We start from the raw sequence: 22660 nt of genomic DNA, 5'->3' as shown, positions 1-22660 counted from the left end.
CATCCCTCACTGTGCATCCCTCACTGTGCATCCCTCACCTCTGCATCCCTCACTGTGCATCCCTCACCTGTGCTGCAGGCACCAGAGAACCCAGCAGTGCAGGTGCCTCTGACAGAAAGTCCAAAGTGCCATGCAGTTCTGTCAGGGAAATTAATGCACAAACACCAGAGGTTTATGTCCAAAAGGAGAGAGAGGAGTCCTTTTTGCTTTATTTATATCTCTCAATGCTAGTCTTATCTACCAGCAGATCCACAGCTTGTTTATAAAGACAAATCCAACATTCCTCTCAGTTCCATTTCTAGAATCAAGAAGGGGGCACTTCCTGCCAAAACACAACTTGCTCTCTAAAACCCTGGCAGAAAATTCCTATCCATGATGGAACCACAGAAGATAAATAAAGTCTGTGAGAAAGATGAGGCTTTGTTTTTTGAAGTTAATATCCCTCAAGGGAAGTGCTGCTTGAGAGGACAGTGGCAGAGGTCCAGTGACAGCCCCAGGAGGTGCTGGCACAGCCAGTGCTGCCAGGGACTCTGGAATGGCAGAGACTTTGCCGAGGCACTGTTGGGTTCAGAGAGGAGCATGGAATCCAGGTGTTCCGTGGGAGCACAGCCATGGTGATGTGACACAAGTGTCAGGTGTGACTTCTCTTTGCCAGCAGGAGAAATGCTGACCTTGTCCTTCAGATGATTGATAGCTGGGAGATGGAAACTCCAGCCAGGGAGGCATCAAGGCCCAGAGCTCAGCCACACCTTCAGCTGTCTTGATTGAAGGCTTTGTTTTGAAGCCCACTTCATGATTACATGGAATCATTCACAGAATGTTTTGACTTGGAAGCAGCTTAAAGATCACCTAATGCCAACCCTTCAGCCATGGGCAGAGCCACCTCCCATTAAAACAGTTACTCCTTATGCAACCTGGCCTGGAACAATTCCAGGGATGGAAATTTTAGCACGCTACTTTTATGGGTTTTGTCCTACTGCTTTTATTGAAGGACTAGACTGGGATTTCACAGCTCTCATATTTGGAAAGGGTCTCCTAATTTCCAGACTAGATTTATTTGTAGACAAATTATATTTGTTGCACTTGTGCCTAGTCTGCTCACTAGCTCTTCATACATCTGAGCTGATTGATGTTATCTGCTTTTATTTATCAGTTCATCTGCTGACGGAAATTATTCATGCAGAAGAAGATTCCCATGCCCAAAGAGAGGTTATTTTAACCTCTCTGAAGGGCCTAAATAATTATTCCTGATCTGAATGTGATCAAGCACTGGGTTTATTGACTAACAGCATCATTTATTCATAAGGGCATATTTATGCCTTCAGTGTAAATACTATTTTGAAATTGTTTTTATGAAGAACCATTAGAAATGCTTATAATGTTTTTCATGTTTTGCTCTTGTTTTTGTAAGGCCCTAGGCAACAAGAAGGGGGTAGGTGAGCTCAAATACTGTGATGTGAAACTACTTTAAAGCAGAGGAGTGAACCACAATTCAGATTATGGTCAAATTGCTCATGTAGCTACTGATGCCAGGCATAGAAAACACAGGAACAAGAAGGGGATGAAGGAAGGGGAGATAGATATTAGAAACTGTGCTGGTTTTCAGTTCTGGTTATTCTAGTTATTTGAGCAAAACATCATCCAATGATCCATGTAGGCTTAAGAAAACATCATCTGCAAATCCGGTTGGAAGAGCTAAGGTTCCCTTGGTAGCTCGGTGAGACTAAAATCCTTGGTTTCTTCAATTAAATTAACATTTTAAGTGTGTTTAAGCTGTTAGTGCTTCTTAAAAAAGCAGTCCTTTTCCCTTCTCCTCCTCCCTCCCTCCCTCTCCTGCCATCCCATCCGCCCACTCATGCTGTTCTGGGCATGCTGTGCAGTACAAGTGCTGCTGCTGTCACTCAGTGGAACAGGTTGGAGAGCTGATCTGACTGAGGAATTAAACATTTTCTTTTTAAATCAGTAATTTTTTTCTGCCTAGATGAGCTCCCTGGTGTGCTGTGCTGGGAGCAGAGCAGGGGCCTGGCATTGACCAGAGCTCCCCATCCTCCTGGGGAGGTGACATCCTTGGGGAGGTGACATCCATCGTCCCAGACAGCCCTGCCAGCCCTGCACGGGGCTGTTCCTTACCCAGGGCGTGGTGGCAACCATGCAAAGGCTTTTGGATAAAAGATGCAGTTGTTTGTCCGAGGAGACAGGGGAAAGGGACACAGAGTCATGGAATCATAGAATGGTTTAGGCTGGAAAAGCTGCCTAAGATCATCAAGTCCAGCACTGCCAAGGCCACCACTCCAAGTGCCACATCCACACAGCTTTTAAACCCCTCTAGGGATGATAATTCCACTGCTGTCCTAAGCAATCTGTTCCAGTGTTTGATAACCCTTTAGGTGAAGAAATTATTCCTGATGTGCAATCCAAACCTCCCCTGCACAGCTTGAGGCTGCTTCCTCTTGTCCTGTCCCTTGTTCCCTGCGAGAAGACCCCAACCCTCATCTGCCTCTTACCTCATTTTTGGGAGTTGTAGAGACTGAGGAGGTCCCCTCTGAGCCTCTTTTTCTCCAGGCTGAGCCCCCTCTCCACTCCCTCAACCTCTGACTTGTGTTCCAGACCTTTTCCCAGCTCTGCTGCCCTTCTCTGAACACATCTCAGCCCCTCAATGTCTTTCTTGTCATGAGAGGCCCAGAAATGCACCCAGGATTCGAGGTGTGGCTCCATCAGCACCCACAGGAGACAATCACCGCCCTGATCCTGCTGGCCACACTGCATGGCCATAACATACACAGCATTTGAGCTGCACACAAAAGTAGGCTGAAGAGTTCTGTCTCCATAAGGATAATATCAAGAGGCCTTCAGTGGCACCAAAGGAAGGCATTGAAAAGCATTAAAAAGCCCATTTTTTCTTGCAAACTCTCACAGCCCTGGTACTGACTGCCACAGAGCTGCTGCTGAGCAGCACCAGGATGTTGAAAGGACAGGCATTTCATAGGAATAGTAATGAAAACTCATGAAGAATTGCAAGCCTGCTTAAATCCATAAACAAACCAGCTGATGGTTACTCAGGGTTAGGAGTCACCTGCCTTTGGTTTTCCTGCACGTGTGTGTGGTGCAAAACTGCTGCTGTTTGGAACAGGAGAGGGCTGGAGGGAGGTGGTGCTCAAACTGCTTGTGAGAAGCTCCCTCTGCTGAGAAATCCAAAGTATGTTCAGTTTGCCTGAAGGAAAAGCCTGGAGGGGAATGCAGTGTCCATGTGTTTACCTGATGCGTTTACCTGACCAGCTTCCAGATGGGTTTTTTGAAAGGTATTTATCAATGGGATATCTATTTGCCCAGGACATATTTCTCAGGTTTCACAAATGTTTCATGTGTGGGAATAGAGGTGTGTGGTGGCTTGAAGAAGAGGAGGGCAGAGGGTTTGGTACAGCAGCTGGCCCTTGGGAAATGGGTCAAAAAGGAAAAACGCATTTTTAGTTACTTTAGAAACTTCCAGATAGCTCTCAGGGGAAATGAAACACCCACTGAAGGCTTAGGAAAGGTTGGATTGGTGAGGTTAGATTGGTGTTTTAGGTGTAGGTGGATCTAATGTGGAAGGACTTGTTTAACATCTGTGGTGGGGAAAGCTCTCCGTGTGGGTTGGTCCACCCTGAGTCCTTGGGGTGACTTTGCTCTTTTTCCCTTGCCTTCCTCTGTCCTCTCAAGGCTGCAGTCACCCTGTTCACACTGGGAAGGGCTTCACCAAGAGAAGGAACAGCTGGTGCTGCAGGAATCAAGGCTGTAACCCTTGTGCTGTGATACCAATCATGTCCAAGGCCCCACTCCTCCAGTGATGAGCTGTTGCAGGGGGCTGGTGGGACCCATCCCCACCTGGGGGGGAAGCAGATGCAGGGTGTGAAGTGAAATGGGGAATACTGACAATGGCAGAGTGTGTCCTATCCTTTGCATCAGGAGGCAAGGTCAGCTGCTGGTCAGCACGTTCACAGAGCCACCAAAAAACCCCCAGTGCTGCAGAACACACGAGAGCTTTCGTGTATTCTCTGTGATGTGAGTTAAATCCAGCTTTACAACTGCCTCTGAAAGGATACCCTGTCTGGGATTTATAAAAAGAATCTCTTGTCAAAACAGGGAGCCAGACTGGGAAAGGATTTCAGCCCTCCCTTCATTGTCACCAGAGTAGTGTCCTCTGTGACAGAAATGAAATGGCTGTGGTTGTGGAGAGCTGGTTACTGAAGAACTGGGGCTCCAGCACTCAAACTGCAGGCTGAGGAAGGCCATGCTCCTCTAGGTGAGCAGAGTGGTAACCATCAGTTGGCTTTACAGCCCTGAGAGTGAGGAGGAGAAGTGGGTGAAGAAATTGTGGTGCTCCCCTGTCTCCTTTATCAGTGACATCCTGGGGACAATGACTGTGCTGGGCATCAGAAACGAGCTGCAGGCACTGAAGGGCAATAAATGCATTATTCAGACTCTTGAACTTTGTCATGAAGGCAGTTGTGAACCACACTGGTGGGGAGTGACTGTAGGGTACCCTCTCCCATCACTTGCCTCTGGAATCTTCTTGCTTGGAGTGGCTATGAGAGCATCCAGGAATCATCCAGTCGTGGTGAAGGCTGGAGGAAAACACTACAAGTTGTTTTTCTGTACAGGCAAAATTTTTCACCCATTTTCAGCCAACCTGCCTGTGTGTTTAACCTCCCAGTATCCAAATAAAGGATACTTGCACTAAGGCTTACACTGCCTTGACTGTGGCCATTCTCTCTGTCTGGTGCTGTCACTTTGTCACTCTGTCTTCTTTTATTTATTTCAACGTTTTAAAAATTTCATGGGCCCACTCTCACATGATGTAAACTGAAAAAACTCCAGGCCATGCTCCAAAAACATCAGTGGTACCCTTTGGGTTTACTTACCGATGCCAAAGAAAAATAGAAAAGCTGTGAGCAAAGCAAAAAAAATGGAAAAGAATGGCTGGGAAAAAAGAGTTTAAGATGCTGGTTATATAAGAGCTGTATAGCTGTTAAAGTCACCTAGAATATCCTTTTAATAAACGAAGAAAACGCAGCCAGATAAGTTAATAATTAAGGGTGATAAAAATATACCATTGTTCCAGTAATAAGGAACTGTACTGGTCTTACTGAAGATAAATGGAGGCGTATTTAACGTGGCTCAGTGCTATGCTGATAGACTACAAATGTCCTTTTTTCACTAGAAAACTCAGTATAAAATCAGGTCGAAAGCTGATTGCCAGTATTTGTTCCCTCCAAGTTGTTCAGCTCCTTTCAACAGCAGATGTGCCTTGGAAGCGACTCCCACGTGTATGGGACTGAGCAGAAGGAAGCTGGAGGCTTTGAGAAGAGGTTCCTGCCCCTTTCTGTGGAGAAGAACAAGATGTGCTCCCATGTGTGGATCATCTCATGGAGATACAGAACAATTTTCAGACTTGGATTGGATAAATTGACTGGTCCTCAGCTCTGCAAATCAGGGGCTGGAAAAGGTGTCTGCACAGAAGATGATGAGGATGTGATTGCTCAGTTTCCTTTAACACAGGGAATTTCTGTAGAATCCAGTTTGGCAGTTTGGTTGGAGCCATAGCTAGTAAAATGAGACAGCAATTTCAGTACCTCCTGACACAACCAAACCCCAATTTCTCACACTTCCAATAAGCATCAAAATATGATTGCTGCAGCACCCTGCCCATGGGGAAGAGTGGCCTTTAAATACCCATCCACAGAAACCCTGTGACACACGAAAAAATCTGAGAATGGGTAAATGCACTAATCCTGCCCCCAGCTCCTGTTAAACTCCAGGTGACTTCCAAGCCCCTCATGTGCTGAGCTGCAGACTCAGCTGCTTTCTGTCTCCTCCTGCCCTCCTCATCCGTGGCAAGGCCCATTTTTTTACAGAATGCTTAAGGAAAAGATTGAGAAATAAGCCAGCAATAAACCACTATTTCATCCCAGAGAGGTTAATTATCATTATCTATGATACCAGCCCAGAGCCTTTAATAAGCTCTGAACTTTAATTGCACGGAGGTGTCTGCCTACATCCAGGCTAGTGCAGGTTATAGGCTTGGGATGAATTTTCCCTCATGCTGAAACTGGCAGAGTGAATTAGGGCAGGAGAGTTTCATCCCTCTGTGAGGAAATCAGTTGTCTGCCAAAAAGAGCTGACACTTCTCTGGCACACAGGGAAGTGAGACCACACCTTTTCAAATAAGATGAGTAGCCAAAGAAAAGGACAGGATACATTTTGGGGAGCAAGATTAACTCTCTGGGTCCTGGGTAGCTTCCCAGGGAAGTGGAGCAGGGAAGCCTGTGCTCTCCATCTGGGATGGCAGGTCTGTGTCTCAGGGATGCTTTCTGTGAGGTCCTGTCAGTCTGAGGTGCTGATGTAAGTCTGAAGGTAACTAATTTAGGCAATATCTTCCAGCTGTTTCTTCACATGCATCTTTGCAAATGCCTGTTACTCACATTCACATCCCCCTCTTTTTCCAAGCCAGTACAGAGTCAGTTTTACACTGACAAATCGAGGGAAGAGATGGGAGCACCATCCATAGGAGAAATCTCCTGCTAGTGCTGTTTCTTCCAGGCAGAAATCAGGAGAACATCAGGAGTGGGGTCTCCTCAGAGCCTCACACCACAGAGCTGACCAGAGTGGAGGCAAATTCCCCACTGAGGGAGCTGTGGCACTGGAGATGAGTGTTGATATCCTCTGACTCTTTTAATGCCATTACAGAGGAGCTGCAGCCTGTTATTTCCCAAACTCACCTCCTGTCATTTTTTGCAGAGTTTCAAAATTGTCTTCAGTTACCTAGAAACCCCTGTAAGGAGATGTAAATGCTCTGGGTTAAAGCGAGGCGAGGTGTGCGGGCAGAAATCACAGAGCTCTTACTGGGTCAACAGCTGATGCTGCAGATGAGCTTTGAAGAAAACAGGCAGGCTTCTGGGCACAGCAGGGCACCAAAGGCATCCTGGGTGAGTATTTCCCTCAATTAGAAGGGAATTTCTCACAGGTATCTTGTACAGGCTGTTTATGCTGATGTGCATGCAAGTGTGCATGTGCTGCATCAAATGTCCTGGGAGTGCTGCTCTCCTGGATTCCTAAACACTTTAGATTTGTAAGAAGGTTGGGCCTGTAGGGAAATTACTGTTGTGGTATGGTAAATCCTATATGAATCCTTTGCTATATTGTTTGACTTGACTGATAACATAAGTTAAACCTGTTAGCTTTAAGTTCTGTTGAGTTTAAATGCTGTTGATTGAAGAACTGTTGTGCCTTTAGGATGTATTTCTTTTTATCCTTACCTTCTCCTTTCCTTTTGTGTCCCAGCCTTCACATAGATAATGTTGGGTTTATATCAATCTGGATTGATCGACATTGGATTTTTTGTTTGCTTTTTCCCCCTCTCTGTGCTTTAACCATCTAGTAAGTAATAGAGTGAACCTTGCCAACAAACTTCATTGTGCTGTCGCTTTTATATTAAATCTGATTTTGCTGATAGCTTTGCTGGTGATTCTTTAAGCAACCTTGAAACACTCCTCCTCTCAGCCACTCCTTGTGTCTCTCCCCAGGCTGTCATGCTTCCAACAAAATGTTTGCAATGTTTGCTGGCAGCATTATAACCCCCAGCCCCCTCCCAGCACAGCACCCTGATGTGAACAAGTGCTTGTGGGCAGCCCGATGCCAAGGCAGGCAGTGGGATAATGCAGGGGCACTGGAAAAGGAAAACAGCTGTGCAACATCTGGGATAGGTGTGTGTTGGATGGCTGCTCCACCCTTTTTCTCTAAAATTTGTAATTAATGCTGCTTTGAGCTTCTCTTTTTCATTTTTGTGCTGAAAAATAAACAAAGCCCGACCCATTCCCTGCTCCCTGGAGTGCTCTGTGACTGCAGAGGCATGAAAATGCACCAGGTCTTGGGGATGTCAGCATAGCTGTAGCTCAGCTCACATCTAATGTTATGCTCACTGGGAAGCAAATTTAGCCAGTTTTGTGTTTAATCAAAGTTCTTGCTGCTTCTGTGAACATCAGCATTTGGAATCAAGGATACACAAGAGTGTCAAGCTCAGGTATCCATTGTGGGAGTAAAGCAAACTGCTGCTGTGTTCCAGCAGGTCTCCCATAGCTCTCTCTGCTCAGGTGTGATAGATGTGACTGACATCAGGCTTGACTGAGGAGCCCACAGGGCTGGAAATCAATGTTTCCTCAGTGCAGCTCACACTCCAGCAGAGCTGCAGCAGCTGTGGCATGTCAAACACGCTGTGTGGTGGGCTACCCACGTGTAACACAGCCATGGTGCCTCTTCCTGAAGACAGAAAGAAGCTCAGACACAGGGCTTCCCTAAGGCAAAAATCTCCAGAAGCTCAGGAAAAGTTTTGTCTGACTAAAGACTGAGCTGAGATGTCAGGATTTAACTTTTCTTTCCCAACCCTTTGTTAGGCAGATTTAAAATCCTCTGTAGATTTTGTTGGAAAGCTCCTTCTGTAGGAAGTTCCTTCTGTCCTCATCTGCAACACAGAAATTTCCCTTACAGGAAACCCAAAGCTTTATCATACCAACTCTGCACAACAGCCCCAAGAGGAGTTGGCATCTCAGCCAGGTGCTCCTGTACTGATACAAGTCCCAAATGAGGAGCTGAAGGAATTTGAGAACATTGCTTGTCTATAAAGTCCTCTGTGGATGATGCTACCAGCACTTTACAAGTCCCTTTCCAAAACTTTCCACCATAGTTGTGTTCCTCAGTGTGGTGTAGATTTACAGGCTGCTGGTTGGGACATCATTACAGTTGAGTAAGCAAACATTTAAGCTTTGAAACACTCAGAGGTTTTGGGTCGCGTGGTTTGCTAGATGATGGACATGGCTAATGGAGGAACCACATCAGAAACTGATATTAAACAACTTTATACACATCTTGTTCTTCTATTATAATTCAAACTCAGTAAAGCCATGGGAACTAAATAATAAGATGTATTACAAAGTGCATATCGTGGTACAAAAAGGACTTTGGCATTCAAAACCACAGCTGGTCTGCAGAAGGAGTACTCGCTAAAAAACCACACACCACTTTGTGATCAGGGGGCTGCTCCCCTTTCACATCCAAATGCTTGGCTTTTCCTTCTGGAGACCACAAAGGAGTGCTCCCAAACCCTGCAGCTGCCCCTGCAGCAGGACTGCCACAGAGAGATCCATGTCCAGTGCAGGTCCAGCCCCAAAGGACACCGGGGAATGTTGCATCGTGTGAAGATGTAGGGCAAATATTTCCAAAGCCTGGCTGTACTGACTGGATTAAGTAGGAGTGCCTGAGCCAGTGTATCAACTAGCACGACTAATTAGGCATTTTGAGAAGATGCAAATTAAGGCAAAGATAAACAGCAGGAGGTTTCTCCTTTGCTTTACACGTGCTGGGTGCAGGAACTCTCTCCCATCTGCACATCCTCATGGCTGTGTGCTGCAGCCCCTCATCAGCCTGGCAGGCTGCACCCAGTGTGCCCAATGGCCCATGCTAAGGGAAACACGAGGTGTGCCAGCCCCTGGGAATGGCTTCTCCATGGATCTGACAGCATGGACACCTTATGCCTGCAGAGATGTGACCCCTGAAGCCACATCAGTGGCTCTGCAGTGACTCTGTGTGACCAGAGGTGCTTGCTGGGGGCAGCTGTGCATGGGGTGAGTGTCCTGTGTGCCAAATCACTGATGGACACTGTGGCCTGGCCCAGGTCCCACAATCAGATTTCTGGCAGGGAGCCTGTGCTCTGGACTTGGTGCATCCAAATCCATTCTTGACTCTGTGCTCTTGGTGTCGCCCATCCTGTCACGACAGGGCAGAAAGTGCATGCCTCTGCACACACCCCCCCTAATGAAAAAGCTGCCTTATTTATCTTGATTATACAGTGAAATGCACTATTTTACATGTGATTTGCTGCCGCAGCAAAATTAGGTGAACAGTGAATCAAAAAGCAGCACTTTTTTTGTGCCAGCAGCGTTGCTCAGGCTCAGCATCCTTACCTGGGGGAGGCAATTACTGGAACAATCTTTTTCCCGTTCCTCCTTTGTTCTTGTTCTTGCAGGGGCTGTAACTATCTTTTATATCTCCTTGTTTTCTCCACTGCAGTTTCACCATACATGGGATGTTTTACATATTTTTCACAGATATTCTCTTTTGATTCTGGAGAAGCCCTTTCCCTGTGCCCTGTGTTGCAGCACCTTGTCCACGAGCAGGAAAGTTCTCAGAGGGGGAAAACACATTTTGGCCAAGGTGCTGCTAAGCAGACAGAGGTGCTGGTAGCACTCAGCACTTCCAGCCTCTGCCTTGTGGTGGAATATTTGTTATGGGTTTGTGGGTGCCTGTAGACCAGACCTCTGGGCAAGGCAGAAGGGTGTGGATTGTTATGGGGCTGAAAAACCAGTGCTGGCACAAAGCCATCTCACTCTGCAGCCCTGTGCTGGGAACAGCAGGGAACCATGCACTAACACCACTTTGAAGTGCTTCAGACACTGTTTGACAATCAAATTTCAGTTAAACACAATTTCTGGGCAGGTAAGGAGCTGGAAAAGTTGTCTTGTTGTCCTTCAAGAGGGTGACTGCTGATTCACAGTGCCCCCACACCGCTGGGTGCTGTCCTTGGGGATTTCTGCCCCAAGTTTCTCTAGAATGGAGACCCACCCTGCTGCACCCCACTCCTGTGTGAGCCAGCCCTCCGTGTGCCTCAGTTTGCCATTTGTAAAACTCCCCAGTGGCTGCAGGGAAGTGGGGCTGTACACCCACATGTTCTCAGCTGGGCTGAGCGGCTTCTAATCACCTGTGATATGGATTCCACAGTGGGGTTTGCAGCAGTCCCTGCAGCGTGTGCAGGCAAACCTTGAGCTGGTTTAGAGCTGGTGAGATGAGCAGCTCCAAGCAGTGCAGGACCAGCACCCAGGGTAGCCACAGAAATGGCTCTGCCTGTCAGTGATGCTCGGCTGTAGCCCAAGGGCAGCGTGGTGGGTCTGTGGATCTGAGGATTTGTGAGATGCACAGCCGCAGCACAGCACGGTAGGGCAGCTCTTGATCAAATCTCCCTCCAGCTCCGTGATGAGGAATTGTGCCTGAATCCAGATGCTGTCATACCGAATATCCTGAAATTTGGATCACAGCACCCTCAGCTTTTTTAATATCCAGGTGTCCTGAATGCTGCAGGTTTTAAACTAAAATAAAACAAAAACAATTGCTAAAAAAGGGTTGGCTTAGATTAACCATAAAGAAAAAAAAGATTTTTTTACAGTGAAGTTGATGAAACACTGGCACGGAGAGCTGGTGAATGTCCCATTCCCAGAAACACTCAAAACCAGGTGAGATGGGGCTCTGAGCAGCCTGATCGAGTTGAAAATATCCCTGCTGGTTTCAGGGGGGCTGAAAGGTCCTTCCAAACCCAAACCACTCTAACTCGGAACGAGGAACGGAAAAAGAGGACAAGGAACAATATCAGCGTTAGACACAGGGGTGAGGAGAACTAAAGCAAGGCTTTGAGGGCAGAGAGCCCCCCGTGCTGCAGCGCGGGTGTCCCGCACACAGGACAGCAGCGATGTCCCCAGCGCAGCGGTGTCCCAACTCCGGGAGCGCCGGACGGGATCGGGCTGCGGGGAGCCGGGAGGGAAGGAAGGAGGGAAGGAGGGAAGGGGGGAAGGAGGGAAGGAGGCAAGGAGGGAAGGAGGGAAGGAGGGAGCGGCGGTCCCTGCCCGCCCCGAGCCGCCCCCCGCCCGCCCCCGGCGCCGCCCGCCCCGCGGGCTCGGCGGAGCCGCCGCTCCGGAGCTGCCGGCGGTGAGTGCGGGCCGGGGGCGGCGGGGGGACACGGGACAGACCCCGGCGGGACAGACCCCGGGGACAGCCGTGGGGGTCAGGCCGGGCTCAGGGGATGCAGGGGCTCTCCTCTCTGCCCGCACCTGCCCGGGGAGGTGAGCGCGCACGAGTTCTCGGGTGCTCTGCCAAGGCAGCGCTTTGCTTTGCTTTGAGTGGGGACCAAACCCTCGCTGATAACTGGCACAAACAGCGAATTTGGATAGAGTCAGGAAGGGATCTCCCCACAGGCATGCTCACGCTTTGGTGCATCCCTACCCGGCGTTCTTCTTCTGTGTTAAAGGTCTCCAGCCCCGCATGGAAGGACGGTCTGTAAGTGCTGTAGAGGGACGGGTGTGGAGGTGGATTTCTGCTTGATGGCGGTGGGAGAGGTTCAAAACTCTTTTCTTTTCTCGTGTTGCTTGAAAAGAGCGTTTTTCTGAGTAATGCTTAGTAGACCCTATGAATCACCATCTGCATAACTTTATATGGGGGCAGCTATTCTCAGCATCTCACTGGAACTATGTAAACTATCAACATTCGTATCTGTTTGTACATGCAACGTGCAATCTATTCCCCGGAAAACTATTTCAGAGCAGGTCAAAGGAGGAGACAGGGCAGAACAAAATGTCAGGGTGGCTCGGGGAGTGGAGAAGAGTGTTTGAGAGCCGGCAGTTGCTGTGGGTCTGTGAAAACTTGTGCTGGGAATGCTCATGGGGAGGGACAGCTGCTGTGCAGATGCTGAGTGCCCGGGAGTGGAGCTGGGAGAGGCTCCGGGAGCCTCGGGTCCTGCCCCAGCCTCGCACCTCGCTCCCTGCCCCTGCTCCTCCAGCCTCTTCTTCCAGAGGTTGGTGTGCTGGGACAACACCCTGGGTCTTTCAGAGAGGGTCAGGAGCGCTGTGGCAGCACGAGAGGGGGCTTGGCAATGTCACCCAGCGGTGGCAATGTCACCCAGAGGTGGCGATGTCACCCAGAACTGGCGATATCACCCAGAATTGGCAATGTCACCCAGAACTGGCAGTATCACCCAGAACTGGCAATGTCACCCAGAACTGGCGATGTCACCCAGTGGTGGCGATGTCACCCAGAACTGGCAATGTCACCCAGAACTGGCGATGTCACCCAGTGGTGGCGATGTCACCCAGAACTGGCAATGTCACCCAGAACTGGCGATGTCACCCAGTGGTGGCGATATCACCCAGAACTGGCAATGTCACCCAGAACTGGCAATGCCACCAGGCGGTGGCGATGTCACCCAGCAGTGGCAATGTCACCCAGAACTGGCGATGTCACCCAGAACTGACAATGTCACCCAGCGGTAGCAATGTCACCCAGCGGTGGCGATGTCACCCAGCGGTAGCAATGTCACCCAGCGGTGGCGATGTCACCCAGAACTCGCAATGTCACTCAGAACTGGCGATGTCACCCAGAATCGGCAATGTCACCCAGCGGTGGCAATGTCACCCAGCGGTGGCGATGTCACCCAGAAGTGGCAATGTCACCCAGAACTGGCGATGTCACCCAGAACTGGCAGTGTCACCCAGAACTGGCAATGTCACCCAGAACTGGCAGTGTCACCCAGAACTGGTGATGTCACCCAGAACTGGCAGTGTCACCCAGCTGCCCCCGCTCAGCGCTGCGGGAGCACGTGCGGGAGGCTGGGGGAGCTTTCAGCGCCGCTCCCTGCGCTGAGCTGGGTTTGTCAGGAGAGAGAAGAGTTTATTCTCTCGAGCTGTCAATCCATCACCTCCCAGAGGCTTCTCCACCAGAGGCTTCTCCACCTTCTCTCCGCCTCCCCCTCGTTTCCAGCTCTCCCAGATGTGCTCAGTGCTGGAAGCTGCAAAAATTCCCCGTGCCCAGGCGGGGGAATCACAGCATCTCCTAAATCTCACCAGGGAGTTCAGAGCATCAGCCTCACCAGTCTGACCCCAGAATGAGGAGAGTGTTTGTTGCAGCAGGTGAACATTTCAATTCTTAGTGCAGGTTCAGTCCAGTATTTCAGTTTGGAGTGGCCTGACATCTCCACACAGTTGGATTGAGAGCTTTGCTGTTGGGGGTTTCTTGGGTGATGTTTTTTTCTCTAAACATTATCCTGAAATTCCTACGTGAAAATGCACTGCTGTCCAAAGGAGCTGCCAAAATTCACGGGTCAGTGGGGTCCTTGTGCTCTCCTGAGCATCCCGTGCTGCAGGGCAGCCTGAGTCCAGCTCCTCTGTTGTGTCCTGCTCATGTTCAGTGATGGTTTGGGGATGCTGACCCTGACAGCATCTAACACCATCTCCAACAGCCTCTTCTCCATCTCAGCTCAGCCAAGCCCCTGCCATTCAGGAGGGAGCATCCAAACATGCTCCCCGTTACAGAGGGAAGCTCTGCCTTTTCTCAGCCCAGGAACATGACTACCTTCCCAGTAGCTGGTGGCCACAGTCAGCTCTGGTGGCATTTTGGGCTTGTGTCCCTGGGACAAAAGCTGGAGTGAGCTGTTGGGGCTCCCACCCCTGCAACTTTCCTAAATCTCACTTTTCATCAGATTCCTTCATTAAATGTCGATTAGATCAGATAGTGTTTCTTTCACTACAAGGTAATTTGCCTTTCCATTTAGTGGGCCCATCTGATAAATAACAGCTTGAAATAACATAATTCCACCTGACCTTGATGACACCAAGTCCGTGCTGGACTTCTGCTCCCTGCCTAGCTCTGGCTCTGCACTTCCAGATCTCAGGGTGTAATTTAAGACCCCTCTGTAGGAGATGAGCCCTGCCTGGCAGAATGGAGACCACAGCCACCACATTATATCCTGTTAATGACACACAGGCAAAGTGATGAAGGCAGAGATGACAGCTGAGTGTGGGTCATCCATCTGTCCACCGCCCTCTGCTCGAGCTCCTCCTCTGTGCTGGCCATCCCTCATGGGCAGGCTCTCCTCTGGCACTGCCACCATGACAAACCTTCACAGTGGAGTCACCCAGGACTGAATCTCTTTGGGGGTGTTGGTGCTCAATTCCCACACGGTCCAAAGCTTTTTGTCCATTGAGATGTGGGAGCTGAACCTGCATCTTCTTGCTGGGCAGTGAGCAGGGCCAGAGGGGACGTGGTGGGACCTCTCTGCCTCGCTGCTCAGTGGGTTAGCTGGGAGCTGGGGATGCACAAGCTGAGGGAGCAGATGCTTGCTGTTTGCTGGAGAAGGAAGTGGGGACTGAGATCAGAGACCAGCTCCACATCCCAAACTTTTCCAGCCCCAGGGAAGCTCTCTGCATGTGACATTTAGCTGAGAAGGGCCACCCAGCAGGAACATGTGGCACTACCTCACCTGTTTCGTTGTCAAACCAACCCCAAATCACCCTGAGGTGGTTTAGCACCTGCAGGATGGATCTTGACAGGAACTTGAGAAGGTTTGCACTGGAGCTGACCAAGACAAGCAAGGTTTTGTGTGCCAAACTTCATGCGGATGAAGACTGAGCTGATTTTTCCAATGTCATCAGTTCTGGAGGAGAAAACAGGCACACTGATAATTTGCAAGTGATGACATCTCAAATTTATGTCCCTCTCTCCAATATTTTCCATAAACCATGCTTTGAAAGCCCAGGAAACCCAGCTGGTGCTTCCCCAGGTCTGGGAGCAAGTCTGGAATAAAACCCAAGGAGAAGAGCTATGACAGCGCCCGGGGCTGGGGTGTCTCCTGCCTTTATGGGAGTGCTGGGTTGTTCTGTGAAAATTAGGATGTTTTTACGAGGCTGTTGGGAAGTTTATGGGTCCAACCTGGCGCTGACTTTGCACTTCCCAAGGGCTTCCATCTGAGATGGTGGAAATGCCTTTTATGATGGATAGTAATGATGGCTAAAGAGGCTGCAAGCCTCAGATACCTCCTCCTTCGGTCGTTTCCTCCTCTGGCAGGTCTTCCATGAGCTTCTCCCGCTCAAACCTGGCTCCTTTCTTGTCTTACAGGACGTGGGCTGTCTCTCATGCCTTGTCTCACTCTTCTCCCCTCCTAAAACCTTCTCCTGAAGGATGGCAGCCGCCTCTTTCCGCTACGGCCTGACCATCACGGGGGCGGTGCTGCTGGTGACGGGGACGCTGTGCTTTGCCTGGTGGAGTGATGGGGAGGTGGGCTCCAGCAGCGGGGCTCGCCTCCTGCCTCCCCGAGAGGCCGAGGCCGTCCCCAGCTCCTCGTCCTCCAGCGCCCTGCTCCGCTCCGTCAGCTTCTTCTGCTGCGGCATCGGCGGCATCCTCCTCATCTTCGGCCTCCTCTGGTCCGTCAAGGCCAACGCCAGGGTGGTGTCCCGGCGCTACCAGTACCATTTCCCCAGGGACCTGCAGTATTTCACGGCGGAGCCTCCGGAGAAGTGGAACTGCAGGTGGGAGCCTCGTCCCTGCCAGTGCCTGGGTGGGCAGAGCGGAGGATGGGTCTGGCTGTCCCTAAAGCTGAGCCTAAACCTTGCTGGCTGCTGAACTCACAGGAGCAGCAGCACTGCTCTGTGCTCTCCTCCTGCTCCCCGAGCAGATGCTCCTGCTCATTAATGTCAACCCAGAGTCCCCTCCCTGCCCACCCCCTCCGTGCCCACGCTGGCTGCATCCAGCTCTCCTTGCCCTGCAGGGCCATCACATGCCAGGGGACACATCTCCTTAGCAGGGCCACCAAGCAGAAGAATGTATTGCTTTTCTGGCAGAAGGTTTGGATGTGGGGGTGGGGAGGGGTCACTCAGAGCTCCAGTCCTGGTCTCCCAGGTCTGCAATGCTCTGTAAGGGTGAGGGTGTTTGTAACATATTTAATCTTTCTTACAAGGGAATTAAATGGGAAAAAAAAAAGGAAAATAATCCTTGGACTGGCATCAAGATAGGGATGTAGGCAGAAGATCCTTTATTTCAGGATATAGAAAGACTCTTTGCCCTGCCCTCAACACCACTGTTGCTTTTCAGGTTCCCTGAATCTTCCAGGTGGAGCCTGAGATTTACCCCCACTTCTTCATTTAAAAGTTTTTTGATCAAAAGGGCTTTTTTTTTCCCCTGGACACTGCTGTGGAAGCAGACCCAGCTGACCCTTCCCAGTGCTGCTTTATGGGGTCACAGCAAAGATCTTGGCTCCGGCATAAATCGGGCTCTGGGGAAAAGCAGCACTAAAAGAAATTCTAAAGAACATTAAACCATAAAAACACAGTTGGAGTGGGAGGCACGTTCCTGGTGCTCCAGGGGTTTCAGTGCCCATCTGGGTATCTGTGAGCTTGTGAGCTGCTCTGAGTATCTGTTCCTTGTCCCAGGGAGGGACTTTGCTGTGTCCCTGTGGGGAATGTCCCTTTCCCTGAGCTCCCAGCTCCCCTGCTGGATGGGATGCAGCACCCTGGCAGTGCTGGTGCTGCAGCAGCTCCTCCAGCCCCAGCAAAGCATCCTGTGCTGGGATAAATCCCTCTCTCCACATTTCCAAGGCAGCATTCCTGTGCAAGCTGAGGCTGTTTGGCAAAATCCCTGGCAGAGAAGCCTGGGGCGGTCTGTCTGGGACAGAGATCTGCCAAGTTCAGGATGGAAGCATCCCTGTGGAGCACATGGCTTTTCCTTTGGACCAGCTGTGCCCTGCCAGCACACTGGGCTGGGTTTCATCTGCAGTGATGAGTTGTTTTCACAGCATCCCCACCTTTGGGACTGCACCATTCTGTGGGGTGCCAAGCAGGGCAAAGGTTGTCAGAGGTTTTCCTGTACACAAGCTGTGTTTGCTGAGGAAAACTCTGCTGGAAGTGGCACCAGGCTTGGCCAGTGCAGGGAGGGCTCTGGCTGGCATGGGAGTGGGGTGTGGCCGTGGTGGGGTGCCTGGTGCTTGTCCAGGCTTGTTCAGGTTCTTGTGCCAAACTGCTCCCTCCTCTGTCGGCAGCCTCTGTTCTTCAGGGGCTGAATTAGGGGTTAGGCACGATGAGGACACTCTTCTGCCCATGGGACCCTCTTGCAAAACCTCACGGATGCCAGGAAGCAGCTGACATGGTCACCTCTGGACACATAACACATCAGCAAAACCTGTCAGTGTGTTAATCATGCTCAGGGATGCTCCAGACAGTGGGGTTGATGGGATGTTGGGATACTCCAGCTAATGGGGTGCTGGGATGCTCCAGCTGGGTGCTGGGATGTTGATGGTGTGCACTGCTGGGTTTCTTCCTCTTCCCTCGCAGCTCCTGGGACGCCAGTGCCATCCCCACCTATGAAGAAGCCCTGACCTGCAGACCTGCCCACGGTGCCCCAGCCTATGTGCAGCCGCCGGGGAGGAAGGAGGAGCTCACGCCGCCCCTGTACCGCTACCTGGAGGAGGACGAGGGCTGGCAGGGCGGCCGCCGGCGCAGCTCCTCCGACAGCGCCTTGTTCCGCCCCAGCCCCTCCTGGCTGGACACGGCACAGCCCGAGCAGCAGCAGGCAACGCCTCCCCCGAGCTATGAGAACATCCATGAGAGCATCCGTGAGAGCATCCATGAGAGCATCCATGAGAGCATCCATGAAAACATCCATGAGAGCATCCGTGAGAGCATCCGTGAGAACATCCATGAGAACATCCATGAGAACATCAGTGTCCGGGGCTCTGAGCTGGGGCTGCCCCGTTCGGGACTCTGCGGGCGGCTGCCCAGTCCCTCAGCTTTAAACTGAGCCTCTTCACTGGGGGGTGAGAGGAGGGTGGGGAGGAGTGGGAAGGGCAGCCTGGCTCTCCTGGCTGTCCAGTGATGTGTCTGGAGCTGCTGGGATGGTGGATCCTGTGTTCAGAGCGTCGGGGATAACTGGCATGTTTAAAAACTTTCGTATTTTTAATAAAACCACTGCTGGTTTCAGAGGCTTTGCATTCCCTGCTCTGGCCCACCCTGGGGAGCTCCTGTCAGGCTGGGAGCTGCCCAGCCAGGCAGCAAAGACCGAGTAATCTGGCCAGAGGAAGCCCAGCTCTGTCTGCACAATTCGCTTCTCTGCCTTTGCAATGCCCCTTCCAGCCCTGTCTCCATCCTTTCCACCTTGTTTCCCTAAATGCTGGCTCCCCATGCCTCACTTCATTTGGTGCTAGAGATGCTCAGCGGGTCGTGCCTGTGGTCAGAGCATCCAAGTGCACTTGGCATTTCAGGCAGCCTCCTGGAAAAGCCATCCTGAGTGGCATAGCCCCTCCCTCCCTGCCCTCCACCCTCCAGGGTGTGCAGCCTTGCCCGGAGGAAAGGGCAGCTGTGGCAGGGATGCTGCCTGTTCCTGCATCCCACCAAAATAAAGGGCTGCCCTGGGTCCTCTGTGGAGCCACAGTCACGTCTAACATACTGTTTATAATATAATTATTTGTCATAAACCAGGTGTATCAAGGGAATAAAATGAGGGAATAAATCAAGGGAATAAAACAAACACTGTCAGGCTGTTGGATGTGTGGTGGGAAGGTGACACCTTTTAACACCCCAGCTCCAACTTGAGTGTACCCAGGGCACGGGGGTACTTTGTCTTTACTCTCCCTTGGTGGACCCACCTCACCCCATCCTTTTCTGCTTTAGTTCCTCCTTCTCAGCCCACTTGCTGCCCAGTGAGGCAGCCCTAGCACTCAGCCAGAGCAAGGCAGGGTCTGTTCCTCCAAACAGACCCCGGAGCATTCCCTCTTTTCCCGTTGCAGTCCCACAGCCCTTGAGAACCTGCTGGGCTCTGGCATCCCCCTAATCTGGGGCTGTGCCAGCTCTGAGTTATGGCCAAGTCCAGCTCCAGCGCCCAGGGCTGGGAAAATCCCAGCAGCACCAGCTGATCTCCGGGTCCCCATCCCTGCAGGCGTGCTCCCCTCTCCCTCCCTGTCCCTTCCCCAGGCTGGGGTCCGGCTGAGTGTGCCTGCAGGGAAGGTTACCCGGACACGTGCGGGTGGCTCCACTGGAGTGTGAACGGCGGGGCAGTGTTTGCATTCATTACAAACCCATTAAAAACTGGCTGGCTCAGCCCTGGGCAGGACCAGCTCAACGTGCAGCTGATCCTCAGCTCCTGGCAGCCTCTGCAGAGAGGAACCACTCCTCGCCTTACGCTGCAGGTGTGCTCAGCAGGCAGCAGCCGCCGGTGGACGGGATTCCCAAAATCTCTCCTGCTGCCTCTCCCAGCCGGAGCCCATGGCAGAGGAGAAAAACTTCCGCTACGGGTTCATCATCTTGGGTTTCTTCCTGGTGATGGTGGGGATGTTCATCATGAGCGTGGAGAAGCCCCAGTACTACATCACCTTCTGCGTCCTGGGTGTGCTGCTCGTAGCCGTGGGCATCACATGGAGCATGTGCCAGTGCTACCCGAAGGTAGGATCCCTCCTGCTGCTGAGCACTGAGGGGCTCGGGGGCTCAGCTGGGTTTGGGGGGCTTTGGCTGCTGTGGGTGTGCCTCGGTTTCCCCAGGGGAGCCAGCTGCAGCAATCTGGAGGGGGAATTGTTGTTTTGGGAGGTTTGTGCCCTGCTGGTGCCTGCAGGATGTGCCCCATCTCCTTCACCCTGCACACTCCCTGAGCCTGGGCTTTGCTCTCAGACAGGCAGCAGGGAATAATCCCAAAGAAGTAAACTGTTCATCTCTTCTTCCTTGGGATCTGGGGCTTGGCAGGCTCCCAGGACATCCAGGAAGGGATTGTTGTGGCCATGGAGGTCAGAGGGTCCTGGCCCCCTGAGCCAGCCCCCACCTGGCAGTCTCCTTGGCAGAGGGCACTGCCAGCACGGGGAGCAGCCACGCGTCCCTGCCCTGGGAAACGGGTCTGGCAGAAAGGGCTTTTTCCAAGGAGAGGGCATCTGTAGGTCTGATCTGGGCGCTGCTGGATGGTCTGTCAACAACCTGGCTGCCCTCCAAAATGTGGTGGAGCCACCTCAGGACCCAGGGCGAGCTGGGACCTCTGAAAGCAGCTGTGTTCTCTGGGATTGGGGTGAAGCAGAAACGGGTCGAAGCTGAGCTCAGTCCCAACTAGGAGGGAGATGTGGCTTTGCCACTGTGCTCGAGGCTCAAGGATGTGGTCCCTGACCACTGAACTCCTGCATGGGCCATAGGACTCCCTCTGGTCTTGGGGACATGTGTGACTCTGCAGGGGCAAAGGCACTGAGAGCAGGGCTGTGCTGGATTCATTCATTCCTTATTGATTCCCTCAAAAAAGCCATTTCCAAGGAAAACATCCAAATATGGTGGGAAAAGACCCTAAACCCAGCTGAGGGGACACTCTGGCCCTTTTCCCACCCTGAGGGCTGAGGGTCCCTGTGATGCCCAGCACAGCCCCTGGGCTCTGCCTCTCTTTTCCCCAGATAACGTTTGTCCCTGCGGACATCGAGACCCAGCGGTTCCTGGACCACAAACCCTCGATGCTGCCACAGAAGGATGCAGGGTGGGTCCCACAACAGGGTGATGTGTGTGCCCTGAGGGCAGGTTCTGACACTGGGGACAGCTGCACCTGCACAAAATGCCAAGCAGGGATCAGGCTGGGAGCGGCAAAGGCTGCCTGAATCCCCAGGGCTGAGCCTGAGTGATGCTGGGGGATGCAGAGCATCCAGTGGTGCTCCTGCAGGCATCCCCTGGCTCTGCTGCTGGTGTGGGCAGTGCCTTGGCGACCTCTAAAGCCACTCCCTCAGGTGTTGGAGCCCTGTGTGCATGTGCCTGAGCATCTCCCAGCTCCACAAGGTCCAGGTCTGCTCAGCACCCTGTTATCCCTTTTCCTGCAGCTTGATTGCCCCCTGCCCCAACCAAGAGGCCACCAGCCCCTACGAGAAGAGCCTGCCATCCTATGAGCAGGTACAGAGTCAGGTGCTCAGCTCAGCTCCAGTCCCAGCCACGGCACAGCCCAGACCCCGCAGCTGCTCCCAGTCAGCCGTGCAGGCCAGAGCAGAGATCCACCGGGAGCTGGGGGGTGCTGGAGACCCCCTCCAGGACCTGGCACCTCGCCTGGAAACAGCAGCAGGGAGCTGGTATGTGATTCCTGGGGGGTTGGGGTGGAACTGGTGGGATGTGGGGTGAGAATGGGGGATCAGACCCCCAGTGTTGGGGGAGGGAGAGGATGCAGAGGGGTTTTCGCTGCTCTCACAGCACTGAGCCTCCACACCCTTGGCCCCACTGACATCTCAACCAACAAAGATTCTCTGAACCAAATTATTTCCCAGGAGGAAATTTAGAATTTTGGTTGCAATTTGCATTTTGATGTTTGTGCTTTTGCCTTTGCATCAATATAAACAGCATCCCTCACAAGAATAACCCCAAAGTTCCTGCTCAGACTTTGACAGAAATGCGATGCCCAGCAGGTGACCCTCAAACCAGATACCACACATGATGCCCAAGCATTGGTTTGGGAGGTCCCAAAGGGCTTTGCAGGTGATGAGGGTCACTGTTCAGGCTGGGGCATAGGACTTGGGCACCTACCAAAATGTAGCTACAGCTGGAATGGGTGCAGCTGCAGGTTCAGGAAACGCAAGGACAGCCACTGCAGCAGGAACCTGACACGTGGGTGTCCCCATAAAGGCAGGCACCAAGGGATGGGAACATCCCAGGGCACTCCAGCCACGCAGCAGGGGGACTGGTGATGCTGGGATGCTGCCTGGGGGGGCCGCAGCTCCTGCCCAGCCGTGTTTGGTGTAACCCTGTCCCCGCAGCCCCGCCCGGCCAGCCCCGGGGGATGCTCCGCTGGCATCGCTGCTGGAGGAGATGGACACGCCATCGCTGGAGGGCTCCGTGCCCGGCAGCCCCACACCACCGAGCCGGACCCTGCCCTCCGCTGGCCGCACCCCGAGCAGCTCCCCGGCCGGGGGAGAGCATCCCCGGTCCCCCCGGAGAGACCCCGGGGCGGAGGATGATCTCTACTACGGGCTGCAGGAGGAGCCGGATGCGCTGCTCAAGGAGACTGACAGCGTGTTTGAGCCTGAAAACTGATTTCCTGGAAAGAACTGCAA

At 52.1% G+C, this 22660-nt stretch overlaps 2 protein-coding genes across 6 annotated transcripts; both read left to right on the top strand.

Annotated features, from left to right (window-relative positions):
* Positions 1-6680: 6680 nt before the first annotated feature.
* On the top strand, positions 6681-18593 carry TMEM61 (transmembrane protein 61). 5 transcript variants are annotated; one of them, XM_033066930.1, is made up of 4 exons: positions 11766-11784; positions 12051-12132; positions 15742-16151; positions 17949-18593. In XM_033066930.1, exons 3-4 carry the CDS (start codon positions 15805-15807, stop codon positions 18412-18414), a joined length of 813 nt encoding a protein of 270 aa, XP_032922821.1. In that variant the 5' UTR covers positions 11766-11784; positions 12051-12132; positions 15742-15804; the 3' UTR covers positions 18415-18593. The 5 variants fall into 5 exon arrangements, with proteins under 5 accessions (XP_032922823.1, XP_032922825.1, XP_032922821.1 ...); XM_033066931.1 differs by lacking the exon at positions 11766-11784 and adding an exon at positions 11859-11918; XM_033066932.1 differs by lacking the exons at positions 11766-11784; positions 12051-12132 and adding an exon at positions 6681-6962.
* A 1281-nt stretch (positions 18594-19874) lies between these two features.
* Positions 19875-22640, top strand: BSND (barttin CLCNK type accessory subunit beta). Its single transcript, XM_033067019.1, has 4 exons — positions 19875-20051; positions 21029-21108; positions 21443-21685; positions 22364-22640. The coding sequence occupies exons 1-4, from the start codon at positions 19875-19877 to the stop codon at positions 22638-22640; spliced, it is 777 nt and encodes a 258-aa protein (XP_032922910.1).
* The last annotated feature ends 20 nt before the right edge of the window (positions 22641-22660 follow it).

Source organism: Catharus ustulatus, chromosome 9 (assembly GCF_009819885.2).
Source record: "Catharus ustulatus isolate bCatUst1 chromosome 9, bCatUst1.pri.v2, whole genome shotgun sequence".
Lineage (NCBI taxonomy): Eukaryota > Metazoa > Chordata > Aves > Passeriformes > Turdidae > Catharus > Catharus ustulatus.
Note: the sequence above shows the minus strand (reverse complement) of the source record. Positions and strands in the feature narration are given on the sequence as shown.